At 45.9% G+C, this 13135-nt stretch overlaps 1 protein-coding gene across 35 annotated transcripts in view; it reads left to right on the plus strand.

Annotated features, from left to right (window-relative positions):
• dlg1b (discs large MAGUK scaffold protein 1b) overlaps nucleotides 1-13135 on the plus strand; it is a 71409-nt gene that overhangs the window by 47460 nt on the left and 10814 nt on the right. For all 35 annotated transcript variants that reach the window (XM_081722630.1, XM_081722617.1, XM_081722611.1 and 32 more), the window contains 11 exons: nucleotides 519-569; nucleotides 1711-1835; nucleotides 2620-2789; nucleotides 3833-3969; nucleotides 4167-4311; nucleotides 6736-6862; nucleotides 8468-8624; nucleotides 9237-9339; nucleotides 11340-11454; nucleotides 11818-11994; nucleotides 12234-12300. In XM_081722630.1, the coding sequence (XP_081578756.1) occupies nucleotides 519-569; nucleotides 1711-1835; nucleotides 2620-2789; nucleotides 3833-3969; nucleotides 4167-4311; nucleotides 6736-6862; nucleotides 8468-8624; nucleotides 9237-9339; nucleotides 11340-11454; nucleotides 11818-11994; nucleotides 12234-12300 (1374 nt within the window). The remainder of the gene's footprint in view (nucleotides 1-518; nucleotides 570-1710; nucleotides 1836-2619; nucleotides 2790-3832; nucleotides 3970-4166; nucleotides 4312-6735; nucleotides 6863-8467; nucleotides 8625-9236; nucleotides 9340-11339; nucleotides 11455-11817; nucleotides 11995-12233; nucleotides 12301-13135) is intronic.

Consider the following 13135-nt stretch of genomic DNA (forward strand, 5'->3'; position numbering starts at 1 on the left):
ACAGAAGGTATATCAGTTAGCCATCCCTTTTCTACAAACCAGATTAATTAGCTTCTGCCACCTGCATTAGTTAGCTTGCATGTAAGTACCCAGCTCGCACCTGAGGAGCAGTGTTGGCACTGTGCCCACCAGCACTCTTCAAAAATAAACTTTGTGATTTATTATGTCTCTCCTTATGTCCAACACTGGTGGGGCACTGGCCTTGATTTGGATTTGACTCCAATTTCTGCTCTAATGGGGCAATGATGGCTTCAATTTGATGACTTTGACCTCAGGATATCTCCAGTCAGCCTGCTGCATCAAAATGATATCCCAACTAGAGTACTGACAAAAAGCCCATCTGTTTTTACTTTACGTTTAATTTTATTTTATGAATATATATATAGCTGAGATAAGACCTGCTCCAGATATTTTGTTGCTTGCTCTCTGAAGGTTGCTTGGATTGAAGACACTCCAGTCATGCTTGACACTGTTTTGCATGTAATATGTTATATAACGTCTGTGTGATTTTCCTCGAGGTCAATGGCACAGAGGCGGACTACGAGTATGAGGAGATTACTCTCGAGAGGGTGAGTGGACCAAGCACTGTCGCCATTTTGTGTTTGTGTGGGTGTTTTTATGTGTGTGCGTGCGTGCATGTGTGTGTTTGTGTGTACCCACTGGCTTGCTCTCCTGGTTTAAGCGTCGATGGTCTGCAAAGCTTGGCCACAGGGAGTATAACTGTTATCGACCAGTCGCCATCGTAGTGGGGCAGCACACACTGAGCGCACTCGGCCGATTGACAGGAAATCATGGCGATAGAAGAAAGACTGTGAATTGGATGACATCTCTTCTAATTTAATTAATTTGCTGTAATTGCCTTCCCACATAATACCCTGTGAGATGTGTCAACAGTAAACAGCAGATAAGATCCCATCAGAAAGAGTTGCGCGAGTTGTTGTGACTGTTACATTTCTGATCCCATTATATGTCACGTTTAAAGTTTTCTTTCCCCATTTTTAATCATGTCACGTAAAATGACCCTTTTCTTATCACCCCTCACTGAACCAGTGGTAAAAAAGCAGCATGCATGCCCCCCTGCCCAGCTAAGTTAAAGCCCGGTAATTAAAATGCCAGATGTCAGTGGCAGTAGCGGTCCAGCCAGCCAATGCAGACCTCTCCAGTCTGACAAACATGCCTTATCTCCGCGGTAACCAGGGAGGAGAGGAAAACGGAAGGGTGGGGTTACACAATCTTGCCTTTTCCAGCTGAGACGTAATCCCTGATTGGGCCTATGGCTTTCTCCGTCCTGATGTCTGTGTGGCACGGACAGCGTCTCACTCTCCAGTGCACATTATTAGCCCAGCATGAATAAACAATGCTGCTCTCGGCAGGCTGTCCTGCCCGCTTTGCTGATCAGCTACCTGAGCACCTCCCCCTCGACCTCAAGGCTTTGTGAGCTGCCTAAATGGCAGTGTTCGAGCGTGCGTGCACACACACACACACACACACACACACACACACACACACACGCATACACAGCCGCCTCCAAAATGGCTTTGTTATCAGAATAGGATGCATTCCATATGGATTTGTCACTGGCTGCCAACTGGCCCGATGCCCCTCTAGCTAGTCACCAGCAACGACTAGCAACCTAAAGCTCACGTCTCGCAACCAAAAGCTCACGTCGGCGCAGCCTCACCCTCACTTCGTGTCTCACCCTGTCTGCAGGGGAACTCGGGCCTGGGCTTCAGCATCGCTGGCGGCACCGACAACCCGCACATCGGAGAAGACCCCAGTATCTTCATCACCAAGGTCATCCCCGGGGGTGCGGCTGCTCAGGACGGCCGACTGCGGTAAGTGCGCGCGCATGCCCCGAGCCAGAGTGTCACTCGCGCAGACGAGAGAGGGCGTGGAGGCCACTGCGGGGGCTTGAGAACGCTGTCAGAGCCTCATTAATACTGCAGGAGCGACAGGGACACAGGGGGGGCCCTGCAGCGACAGAGATGACAGGCCGCTAGCGGAGTGATGACAGGCAGCTGGCGAAAGATGGGGTAGCGCCGTTCCTGTGAAAGGGGTCAGGCTGCCTGTGGCCCGCGCATGGGTGGAAGCCTGGCCTGACTGGCCCTACGATGTGTCTGAGTTACTAAGAGAGGCTTGGATGTTCCGTGAAGAAAAATTGTCCGGACCTCACATGCGTGCACGCATGCATATGGAGCAAGAGCAGTCACGCCCTCAGCATCCAATTTGATAGGTGTGTGTGTCCCTGAATGGATTAGCCCTGTTCGGTTTGTGTCTGTCCGGAATAAATGAGATGTATGAGTGAGTGGTTTGTGCGTGCATGTGTGTGTTGGCATGTGCCTGCGTGCATGCATGTGTGCAAGCATTTCCAGGGTAAAATTATTTGTCATGGTTGCATTTAGAGATTGGGATGGAGAACGGTATCCAAGGTTCACACAAGTAACCGAAACAGGAGATTCTTTTCCTTCTTCCTTACAAGACTTCTTAAGAGCTCTTAGATATATGATTTTGATGGGAATGTCACCATTGATGAGTTCTACTGCTATCGACAAATGTGATTTAGTAGTGATGAACTGGGCGTCTACGTACACGCGTGTTGACCCTACGCTCTTCGTGCAGGGTGAATGACGTTATCCTGCGTGTGAATGAGGTGGACGTCAGGGACGTGACCCACAGCAAAGCCGTGGAGGCGCTGAAGGAGGCTGGCTCGCTCGTCCGCCTCTACGTCAGGAGGAGGAAGTCCGTCTCCGAGAAAATCGTTGAGATCAAACTGGTTAAAGGACCCAAAGGTGTGGCTGCATCTCCACACCATCCCATACGCTGGGACTCCGTTCCCTTATATCTAAAGCTTGTGCTGGTTATTCAAGAAGAGCTGTGAAGTAAGATACAACTGCTAACTCCAATGGCATTACCCACACGCATGGTTTGATTTACCCTGTTCCCTATTATGTATAAGGAAATTGTATTGTATTGAGTATTGTTTGCTGTTTATTAGGCTGTTAACTAGTGAGGAGAGATGGAAATGTCTTGGAGTCCAAGAGGCATACTGAATGACAGATAGATAGGTAGACAGATAAGTAGGTTGGTTGATGGGTAGGTTGGTTTTTAAATGCTTGATTAATTAATTACAAAGTAACCCCCTCCTTAACTTTGAACAAGCCATATGTAATTATGGTACTCTCTCTCTTCTCCTCATTCTGTCTTTCTTTCCTCATTGAATTCCCTACTAATCCTCAGCATATTGCAATGAAGGAGACGCTGCTAAATGAATTTTGGGATTGAATGCCGTTGCTGTGGTAACATGGGGCGATGCTCCCGGTCGTATGCTGGGCCAGGAGGGCTAAGAAGCTCCTCCCTCTCCTTTTCATTCTCGGGAGATCCTCTCCCGGCGCGCTGCAGGCAGTGCTGCTGCTTCAGAGCCTGCCCCCCCCCCACCCCCCTTAACCGCAGCAGCCTCTCGTCTTGGAGCCTGCGTTGCCATGGAAACTCTTCTTCTCCCTCCTCCCTGTCCTATACTCTCTGGTTCCGTGGCTTCCTGATCACGGTGGCATGTTTGTTTTTGTTTTGTTTTGTTTGTTTTCGGTGGACTATAAAAGGATATCATCAGGATTGCTCTATTTTTGTAGATTTTTGATGGAATGCAAATGGTGTTTTTGAAGTAGCAATAGCATACTGCATTAGATAGATTTACTGTAATCAGCGTTGCGCTTTCTACATTTACAAGCCTTTTTCTCCCCCTCACATCATGCCCAATTTACCACTGCAGTATTCACTATTTTATGAAAGCATTAGCACTGACCTCCCCCTGTTTTGGTGTTTTGGTTCATCCCAGGTCTTGGTTTCAGTATAGCAGGGGGCGTAGGGAATCAGCACATCCCAGGGGACAACAGCATCTACGTCACCAAGATCATAGAAGGAGGAGCTGCACACAAAGACGGGCGGCTGCAAATAGGAGATAAACTTTTGGCTGTGAGAAGTGATCAGTACTCAGCAGATCAAACACAGGAAGCTGTTTGCTATTAACATTAATGCAGACTGAAGTAAGGTGTGTGTGTGTGTGTGTGTGTGTGTGTGTGTGTGTGTGTGTGTGTGTGTGTGTGTGTGTGTGTGTGTGTGTGTGTGTGTGTGTGTGTGTGCGTGCGTGCGTGCGTGCGTGCACGTGTCAGGTGAACAGCACATGTCTAGAGGAGGTGACCCACGAGCAGGCTGTGACCGCCTTGAAAAACACAACAGACGTCGTCTACTTGAAAGTAGCAAAACCCAACAATGTCTTCATGAATGACAACTTCGCCCCTCCAGACATCACTAACTGTGAGCACAATCTGCATATCATGACTAGTATAAATCACTATTATACACATTATTGTTACTATTATATACTATTGTATGTAATCATTATTAGTATTACATAATTATTATATAATTATTATTACTATTATATACTTTTGTCACTATTATTTACATTATTGACTCCCAGATTGCAACACAGAGTATAACATGAAACATTGGCACACTGAATTTAATGCAATCAGTTAAAACATGGACCATTGTCACACTGATTTCACTCTAAGATTTTTAAAGCTATGTTGTATATATTAGCATAAGTGCATAAACATTTATTGTTGAAGAGCAATTCCTTGGGTGTTCACCTTATTTCACCTTTGCCACATCATTTCTAAGTATCTCAGTTTTTACATCAATTACTTTATACATTTATAGTTTATATTACTTTATAAATAATTTCTTAAAGCTAATTTATATAAAACCTCCCCATTTGTTAAGAACTCGATTCAGTGGCAAAATACATATTTACTTGCACTGTATGTGCGCCTGGACTGTCAGGGACAGAAGTGCTCCTTGTAATTACTTTGTCAGGACTTCTTTAAAAAAATATAATGCCTAAGTATTTAGTATTTCGGTTTTTTTCTGTTTTCGTCTGCTGCGCTGTGCCTACAAAGCACAAAGTATTTGCTAAGCAGAGAAGCAAACACCATTAACAAAAATGTGTTTGCTGAGTAAAACTGTGAGGTACATTCTGATGTAGGTTGTTTTGAACATGTCTTCATGTTAATATCGCAATGTTCAGGGGATTGTTATTGGTTGTTGATTATTGGAATATTATGGAACATTTAGGAGAGAATGAAAAATGTTTCCTTCTTCTCTCGACTTCTCCAGCAGTGGTGCATGTTGATCGCAGAATGAGCTAACTAGCAACAGTAACTAAAACAAATGCAGCCAGAAAGCGTGTTCCACTGATGCAGTTTCCTGTTTTTAAACCAATAAAAAAACTGGAGAGGTTTGTCCAGCCTCCACCGATATAAAGCTCAGAACCGCAAAGAATGAAAATGGTTCGAACAGGAATACGTTGACCACTGAGACGAAAAATAGGGCTCACTAAGCAAACAGAGAGAGAGAACTTCATCTGATTATAATTGTTTGCCAATCACTGCTGCTGAAAAAAAACAAGAAGAACAAATCAAAACTGCATATATTGATATAAAACTGACATTTTTGTTTAGAAAACGCCGAAGGCACATCTAACGGTATCAATTGTGATTTTTAGTAACATTGTTTTCCAATATCTGAAATTTCAATATGAGAGCTTTTAGATGCCATTGTTTGCAAATATTGAGTGTATAAACAAAGGGTGAAGTCAAAACAGTGGGGGCACATATTAAATGGTTCATTCATTTTTGATGATATTGAATTCTGTGCGTCACGTATGTCAAAGCTGGCGTCTTTTAATGGGCCGATCCAATAGATCGTAGCCTCCCGGGTCTTTCAGGTCAAGCGTGGCCTGCCAGGCCCCGTCCTGAGCTTCTGACACTTCTGCAAAGAAAGCTTGTGTTCTTGTGTGCTGACTAAAGAGTGCTACACCCGTTCACCAGCGAGCACGGAAGCTTTCCGTTTTTGATAGCGCAGCCAGCGTTTGAGCGCTGGCCAGCTGTTCTTGCGGCCTGCAAATAGGGCACAGTCTGGAAGCTGTCACGCCCAGGGTTTGGCACAGCCGCCGCAGTCCGTGGGTGAAAGAGAGGCAGGTAGGGTGAGGGAGAGGGAGAAAGGGAATTTGGAGAACGAGGGAGGCATAGCAGCAGCGCGAAAGATGGACAGATTGAGGCAGAGACAAAGGGAATGAGGAAAGAGAGCGCGGGAGAGCTAGAGAGCTGTATCGGTTTACTGCTCGACCTCTCTCTGAGCTCCAGAACCCGTCCCTCCCCCTGGGCTCCACGTGTAAACAGAGCCTCCGCTGGACAGGAGGCTCACAAAAGGCCCGTGGAAAGGATCGCTTACCACCGTGCCACCGGCGCAGGGAGGCTGGGCTCTCGGTGGGCAGGTGCGGCCCAAACTCCCAGAACAGCTGGACCAGACTGGCTTCGTTTTCCACTCAGAAGGAAAGGAAACGGAAGAGGCCAAGGATTTGACCCGCTGTCAGCACGTGGTCCGAGGTGCTCAGTTAACGTGAGCCAAGGAAATTGGTAGCACCATTTGTGGGACGTGATCCTTTGGCGATTAGGTCATCCAATTTGCAAAATTGGGGGGGGGGGGGGGGGGGTGTTGTACTTACTTGGACTATTTGTTTATTTTAATTTTGTCACAAAGGAAACTGTTAGTTTGGGACATTACAGATGTTTAAAACAGACCTGTGCTGTTGACATGGGCATGTTTTTCATTTGAATTTTAATGTTTGGTGGCTGTTTTTTTTTTGTTTTTTGTTTTTTTTTCTCTTTCCTTCAGCTTATTCCCAACACATGGAGAACCATATCAGCCCGCCGAGCTTCCTGAGCCAGCCAGTGCCCCCCACCACCTCGGGGCCCTACTCCCCCACTCCGAGGCCCACCGGCGGGGACGACGACATCACCAGGTACGGTTACTCCCATTCCTGGCTCATTTAGCATATGGTCAAATTGTTTTTCTATGTTGTGTTGTCATCACTACTATAGCGAGGTTTTACAATATGGTAGGCAAATTTGACATTTCTCATGTGCAACACTGCATCAAATACAAATTTTCAAAAGTATACTGAACGCAGAATTTTAACTGGCAAGATTTGTGAGCTTATTTTCCGTCTCTAGAGCCGGTTTGTCACAATTTACATTATAGAAATGAACAAATGTTTGTCCGCCATGAACACAATGAAAGCAGGCTCAAAAAACACTTTACAATGATATTGTAAAGACTTTACGGTGTTGTTACTCTTATGAGGTAACACTTAATTGCCAGTTGCCATGGATACTGAGCACAACACAAAACATCGCGCTACCTTTTTGAAGTTCAACAGTGTACTTTGACGTGTAGCATATCAAAGATTCAGTGCTTTACCTTACGGCGGAGCTGAGGCGGCACCAGCCTATCAAGGGCTGGTGAGGAGGACAGTGTCGGGTTGCCAGTTCACCTTCCTCAGATAGGATGACCTTCAGGGCTTCACCAAAGAAGTTGTCAAGCATGATGGCAGTGAACATTTTCTTCTATCTCCCATAACGCCGCAGCCCCCCCCCCCCCCCGGGGCAGGACAAGTGTTTGGGAACACCATCTCTCTAATTTCACTCAGAGTGAGCCAAAACACAAACAAAATCACATCACCCCATCACACAGCCTTATTTGGGAATTTATTTACAAACAATTGAGCAGAACTGCATTTGCGCAGATGTGGGTTAGTCCAGGGCATCATTAGTGCTATAGCGTTTTAAGAAGCTCCAAATTTAGCCCCATTCACATTGTCAGTTAATTTTCATAAAATCACCAGTGCATTACCAAGCCTCTTAGCTAGTTTGTCAGCAAATGAATAATCAAGAGTGTTGTAATCAGGTGTAATAACTGATTCAATTAATCTGAATTTAGAGGAGTATTTGAAAATGGAGCGTGACTGTCATGCGTGGCTAAAGCAGTTCTCGGGAGAGGAGGAACACTCAAGCAAATAACAGTGTACAACTGCCTTTTTCTTAAAGATGTATCTCCATGACATTTTGAACTGTAATGAGCTATGACTGAACGGTATTTGACCTTATAATCTGCGTATTTTACTGTAGAGTTGCGCGGGGGGGGGGGTGTGTCTCCTCATTCAACTCGGTGCTTTGCGCAGTGGAGCAGACCTAGAGCAACGCTGCCCTCTGGAGACCAGTCAAGTGTACTGCATCTGCAAGCAGTACTCTCCCTCTAACAGATTGTGGCCATATATAGGCTTGTTTATGGTCTCAATAAAAGGGCTCACTTGCGCTCTGTCACCAACATTGCAGTGTGTACAGAGCTCCAACACTTCATTGTTGCTGTTTTTTTTTTACACATTTGTATAAATGTCTTGAAGATCCATTTTTGTCTGTATGATTTAGGTTCTGCGTGAAGCTTTTTAGGCAAACCTTTGGTAGAAATATGACTAGTGTAATTATGGCTGAGGAGTCTCTGCTGCAGTATGAACATGCTGCGTGTCTTGTGTACGTGTGTCTGTGGGTGCGTCGCTGCTCATTTACAGAGAGCCCAGGAAAGTGGTCCTGCACCGTGGAGCCACAGGTCTGGGCTTCAACATCGTGGGCGGCGAGGACGGTGAAGGCATCTTCATCTCCTTCATCCTGGCAGGCGGCCCCGCTGACCTGAGCGGAGAGCTGATAAAAGGAGACCGCCTCGTCTCGGTGAGTGGCCCCAAACACACACTGATGAACAGCGATACAGATCATACCGTCACCGCTCATCTATACACCATGCTACAGCCAAGTTTATAAACATAGTCTAAATTAAATAACCATGTAATTAAATAACCAGAAATGACGAGACAGAACGTTACTGCCTTAAGCTGAGCTTTCTTGCTCCGTGTGCAGTAGGGATGCACACCATACCATTATACACATTGCCATCAGCACCGCATCACTTTACAGCATCACATCACGTCATTAACGTCATCACAGCATTGACGTTTAGCATTCTAATCTACATCCTGGACCAGCTGTGTGTTCTGTGGGTGCTTTTCTGGATCATGTAAATGCCTCGATTTAACAAGCGCAGTTACTTCAAAAAGAATTCTGGTCAGGCTTTAACCATGCGACGCTAAGGGGCGCACCAATGTTCTTGTTGATGTGTTGTGATGCTTACTGCAATTACCAGATGCAGCAATGCAACCACAGTCAAGTTCATTGTCCAGTGTGAAGCTGTGGTGTCACACAGTCTGTTCACACTGGCTGCAGATGCAGGTTTATACGGGTCCACTTGCTGCTGAGTGTCTGGCTGAGCGTCTATGTCTCCTCCAGGTGAATGGTGTGGACCTTCGCAGTGCCACTCACGAGCAAGCAGCCGCTGCCCTGAAGAATGCCGGCCAAATCGTCACCATCATCGCCCACTACAGACCAGAGGGTGAGTCACTCCCACCTAACCGGCCAGGAGAACTGTCAGCCAACCCGACCGCTCCCACAAAGACAGACCGGTGACCAATCAGTCTTCTACAGGAATCCGTTCAGGCAGGTCATTGGTAGAGCATAATCCCTGGCAGAATTAGGTCGAGTCCAATAAGCCTATGAAACAAACAGCATGTCTGAGGAGCCAGCAGGCTTACAAGGATTTTGTTGTGATTTGAAGTACCTACTGGCCAAAGTATAGCTGCGTCCATGTTTAGCTGCACGTCTCTCTCTTCTTTACTGATCTGCTAATTGCTGTTCTGCCAGTGACCCAGATAAGTCCCAATCTCTCAATCCTGATTGCAAGGTTATTTCAGCACCATGGCATGCTGTTATGCTGGCCACAGCAGTAGGGTTGCTGCCTGCTCGTCTCTGGTAGGATTTCTGCAGCTATTTCATGCAGTCTGGCCAATGGCCGCATCTGCTTCCATGTCCAGAGAGTGGCCTTGCCCTGCCACTATTAATGACTGAGTCTGTCTGGTTTTATTTATACATATACAGAGTGCTGCTTGTGAGCTGAGAAAACCTGCAATTTGTGGTGGAACATTTGCATGAATCTTTGAAATAAACCACGAGGATGTAGTACAACCCTAGAAATGACCTGGACACCAAGGTTTTATGGTAAACATATGGAATCCCTCTGTGTGGGTCGGTCTGTCTGTTTTTCTTTTCTGCACCTTTTTTTTTTTTTTTTTTTTTTAACAAATAAATGGATGTGCTGGCTGGTGTGCTTCATGATTTAGATGATACATTAGCACATAGGTTTACTGGCACCATAATAGCCTCCTCTCCAGCTGCTGTGTGTGCGTGCGTGCTTGTGATCGTCAGCACACACCCATTTCTGTAATGCTTAAATGTGAACATTTATTAAAAGGACAGTTTAACACCGCCTTTGACACTGAGCAATGGAGGGACGGGGGTGGGCTGCGAGCCCTTTACAAACCACCTCTCAGCTGCAGAGTGTGTGTGTGTGTGTGTGTGTGTGTGTGTGTGTGTGTGTGTGAGAAAGAGAGAGAGAGAGTGTGAGCAAGGTAGCCTGCTGTGTGTCTGGCCGTCTTTACTGAAGCCAGCACGTGCAGCGGGCAGTCGAAGCACCCTATTAGGGAACGGTCTGTAACAGAAAGTGTGTACTTCTCTAGAAAGTCCAGGCAGGCTGCAGAAACAAGGAGTAGCTGCCTTTACTGTAAGTAGTGCACTTGGTTCAATCAGGATCAGCAAATGTAGGGGGAAAATGAAGGTATCAGCCAATTGCATGGTTGCGTGTTCTTGTTTTGGGGTGACTTGTTGACTTCCCCCCCCCCGTTTGAGTTCCTAGCTGTGATATTCAGCTGTTTAGAAGGATGGTGGTGTTTTTAAATTGTTTTTGTTCACTGTCATACTGGAATGTCTTGTTGGCTATTTCCTAGTTCAGTTAAAGGAGTGTCTAGTAGAATGTACCTTTTGGGTTTTCTATTCAGTCTTTGACTCACTGGAACACATTTGATCTTGGATGTTTATTATGGTACTACTTTAGGCTCGTCACGTGTAGTCCTGTGTGAGAATAATCTTTTCTCATTTGAGCCTGCTGTATGTTGGAGATGATTGCTCAAACTCGTGTTGCTCAAACTCTGTTTTCACTGAAGCGAGATCTGGTCATCCCAGTTAGGGCTTTCAGACCCCTGCTGCTGTTAACCCGCACAGCCACAAACAAGACTTGCCGTAAACACAAAAGAAGACAGGAATTTTTTTTTAATATATTCTCTCTCTCTCTCTCTCTCTCTCTCTCTCTCTCTCTCTCTCTCTCCCTCTCTCCCCATGGTAAACTTGAAAAGCCTCTGAAATGTGACATTGTTGACCATGTATGAAGCATCTCTCCACAGCTTGCGTGCTAAACACTGAAGTGCACATTATGTTCAGCACATTGTCCCTGCACTGCTGCCAACCCTGTGTGTGTGTGTGTGTGTGTGTGTGTGTTTGCAGAGTACAGCCGTTTTGAGGCTAAGATCCATGACCTGCGGGAACAGATGATGAACAGTAGCATCAGCTCTGGATCAGGCTCTCTGAGGACCAGTCAGAAAAGATCTCTATATGTTAGGTACATCACACACAGCAGCCCTACACTCAGTCATCACATTTGATTGTGATGCTTGCTGGCGCCATTTGTACTCATTAGTATGTGAGAAAGGAAAATAATTATTATTTATGAGATTCATTATTATTTATGAGAGAGATTAAGATTCCTGTTTGGTATGGTGATATTGCTTATACATAGTATTTGATTCTATATTTTTTCCCTTCTTTCTGTTGTTTATTTTTCTCAGATTTAACTTGAAATTGGCTCAGAATTTTAAATCACATCGTAACATTATTTTAAAAGACCACGTTATTTTACAGGAATCACGAGCGTGCTGCGATTTAGCTTGTTGAGCATTAACACCGTAAAAACCTCCCCTCCCAGGGCGCTGTTCGACTACGACAAAACCAGGGACTCTGGCCTGCCCAGTCAGGGCCTGAACTTCAAGTTCGGCGACATCCTGCACGTGGTGAATGCCTCTGATGACGAGTGGTGGCAGGCACGGCAAGTCACCCCCGAGGGCGAGGTCGAGGAGATGGGGGTGATCCCCAGCAAGAGGAGGTAAGACCACGGCTGCCAAGTGATCGGGCTCTTTTCTGCTCTGTGGCACGTTGCGTTGTTTTGCTGGGAAAAAGTACAAACCATTGTGGCACCACTGTTTTACGGGGTCTTTTGCCCCGAAGGACCATCTGCACCCAGCGATGCTGCAACATCGGGCCTCGTGTTTCTTAAAGCTAGTGTCTCCACGGCAACCGCGGTCTTGGCGAGGCATAAAGTCCTCTGTGTGTGTTTCCCCTCAGAGTGGAGAAGAAAGAGAGAGCCAGGTTAAAGACAGTCAAGTTCAACTCCAAATCACGCAACAGAGGGGTAAGTCCATTCCTCCCTCCCTGAACCCCCACAAGGACGCAGTACCCTTTAGCTTCTCACAGCCGCAACAGTGGCTCCCGGATATTAGTAACATATAATAGTTTACTGGGAAGGCATGTAAAAGTGAGTTGAGCATTTAGTTTATCAGAAGTGAGGTGTAATGAAAGGGGAACCTCTGTAACATCAGCCGTGTGGCTCTGTCACTCATCCTAGCTGCTGGAGGGCTCCACTCAAAGTTAAGCAGTGTGAATAATGCAGTGTGAATAATCTATATAGCGTTGTGTATTTATGGTAGGGATACCTCTGTTTAGAAGCGCCCACTGCACTGTTTACAATTTCCTTTAAGTTTGCTTTCCTTTGTTTGGGACTAAGCTTTGGAAATAGATGTGCATGTGATGAGTGACTCTGTGTCTCTGCTGGTTCACACGGACCTAATTCAAATATCCAGAATATTTTTTTATCTTAACACTCAGTTGAAAAGCAGCTCCATTGACATGTTAGATGTTTTAACAATAGGCCTGTACCATAGGAATGGTTTTATTCATGATGATTCTGCCATTTTAATACTTCACTCACATGGAATAATGCTTCGTCACTGCCACTTGTGTGGTGTACTGTGCTGTGTATAATCCACTAATCGAGTTTGCATATGGACAGTCTGTTATGAGTTAACAGCATGTTTAACAGCGCCCCCTGCTGGGCACCTCCCAGTTCTCAGGCATTACATAACCCACATAACAGTAGCACCGAACATTTGGGGCGGGACAGTTCGCCGCCGCCCCTCATGCTAACCCCCCAAAACCAACACTCCGAGCATGCATGAGCGGAAAGCCCA

This window comes from Electrophorus electricus, chromosome 11 (assembly GCF_041902795.1).
Source record: "Electrophorus electricus isolate QZ-2024a chromosome 11, ASM4190279v1, whole genome shotgun sequence".
In the NCBI taxonomy this organism is placed as follows: Eukaryota; Metazoa; Chordata; class Actinopteri; order Gymnotiformes; family Gymnotidae; genus Electrophorus; species Electrophorus electricus.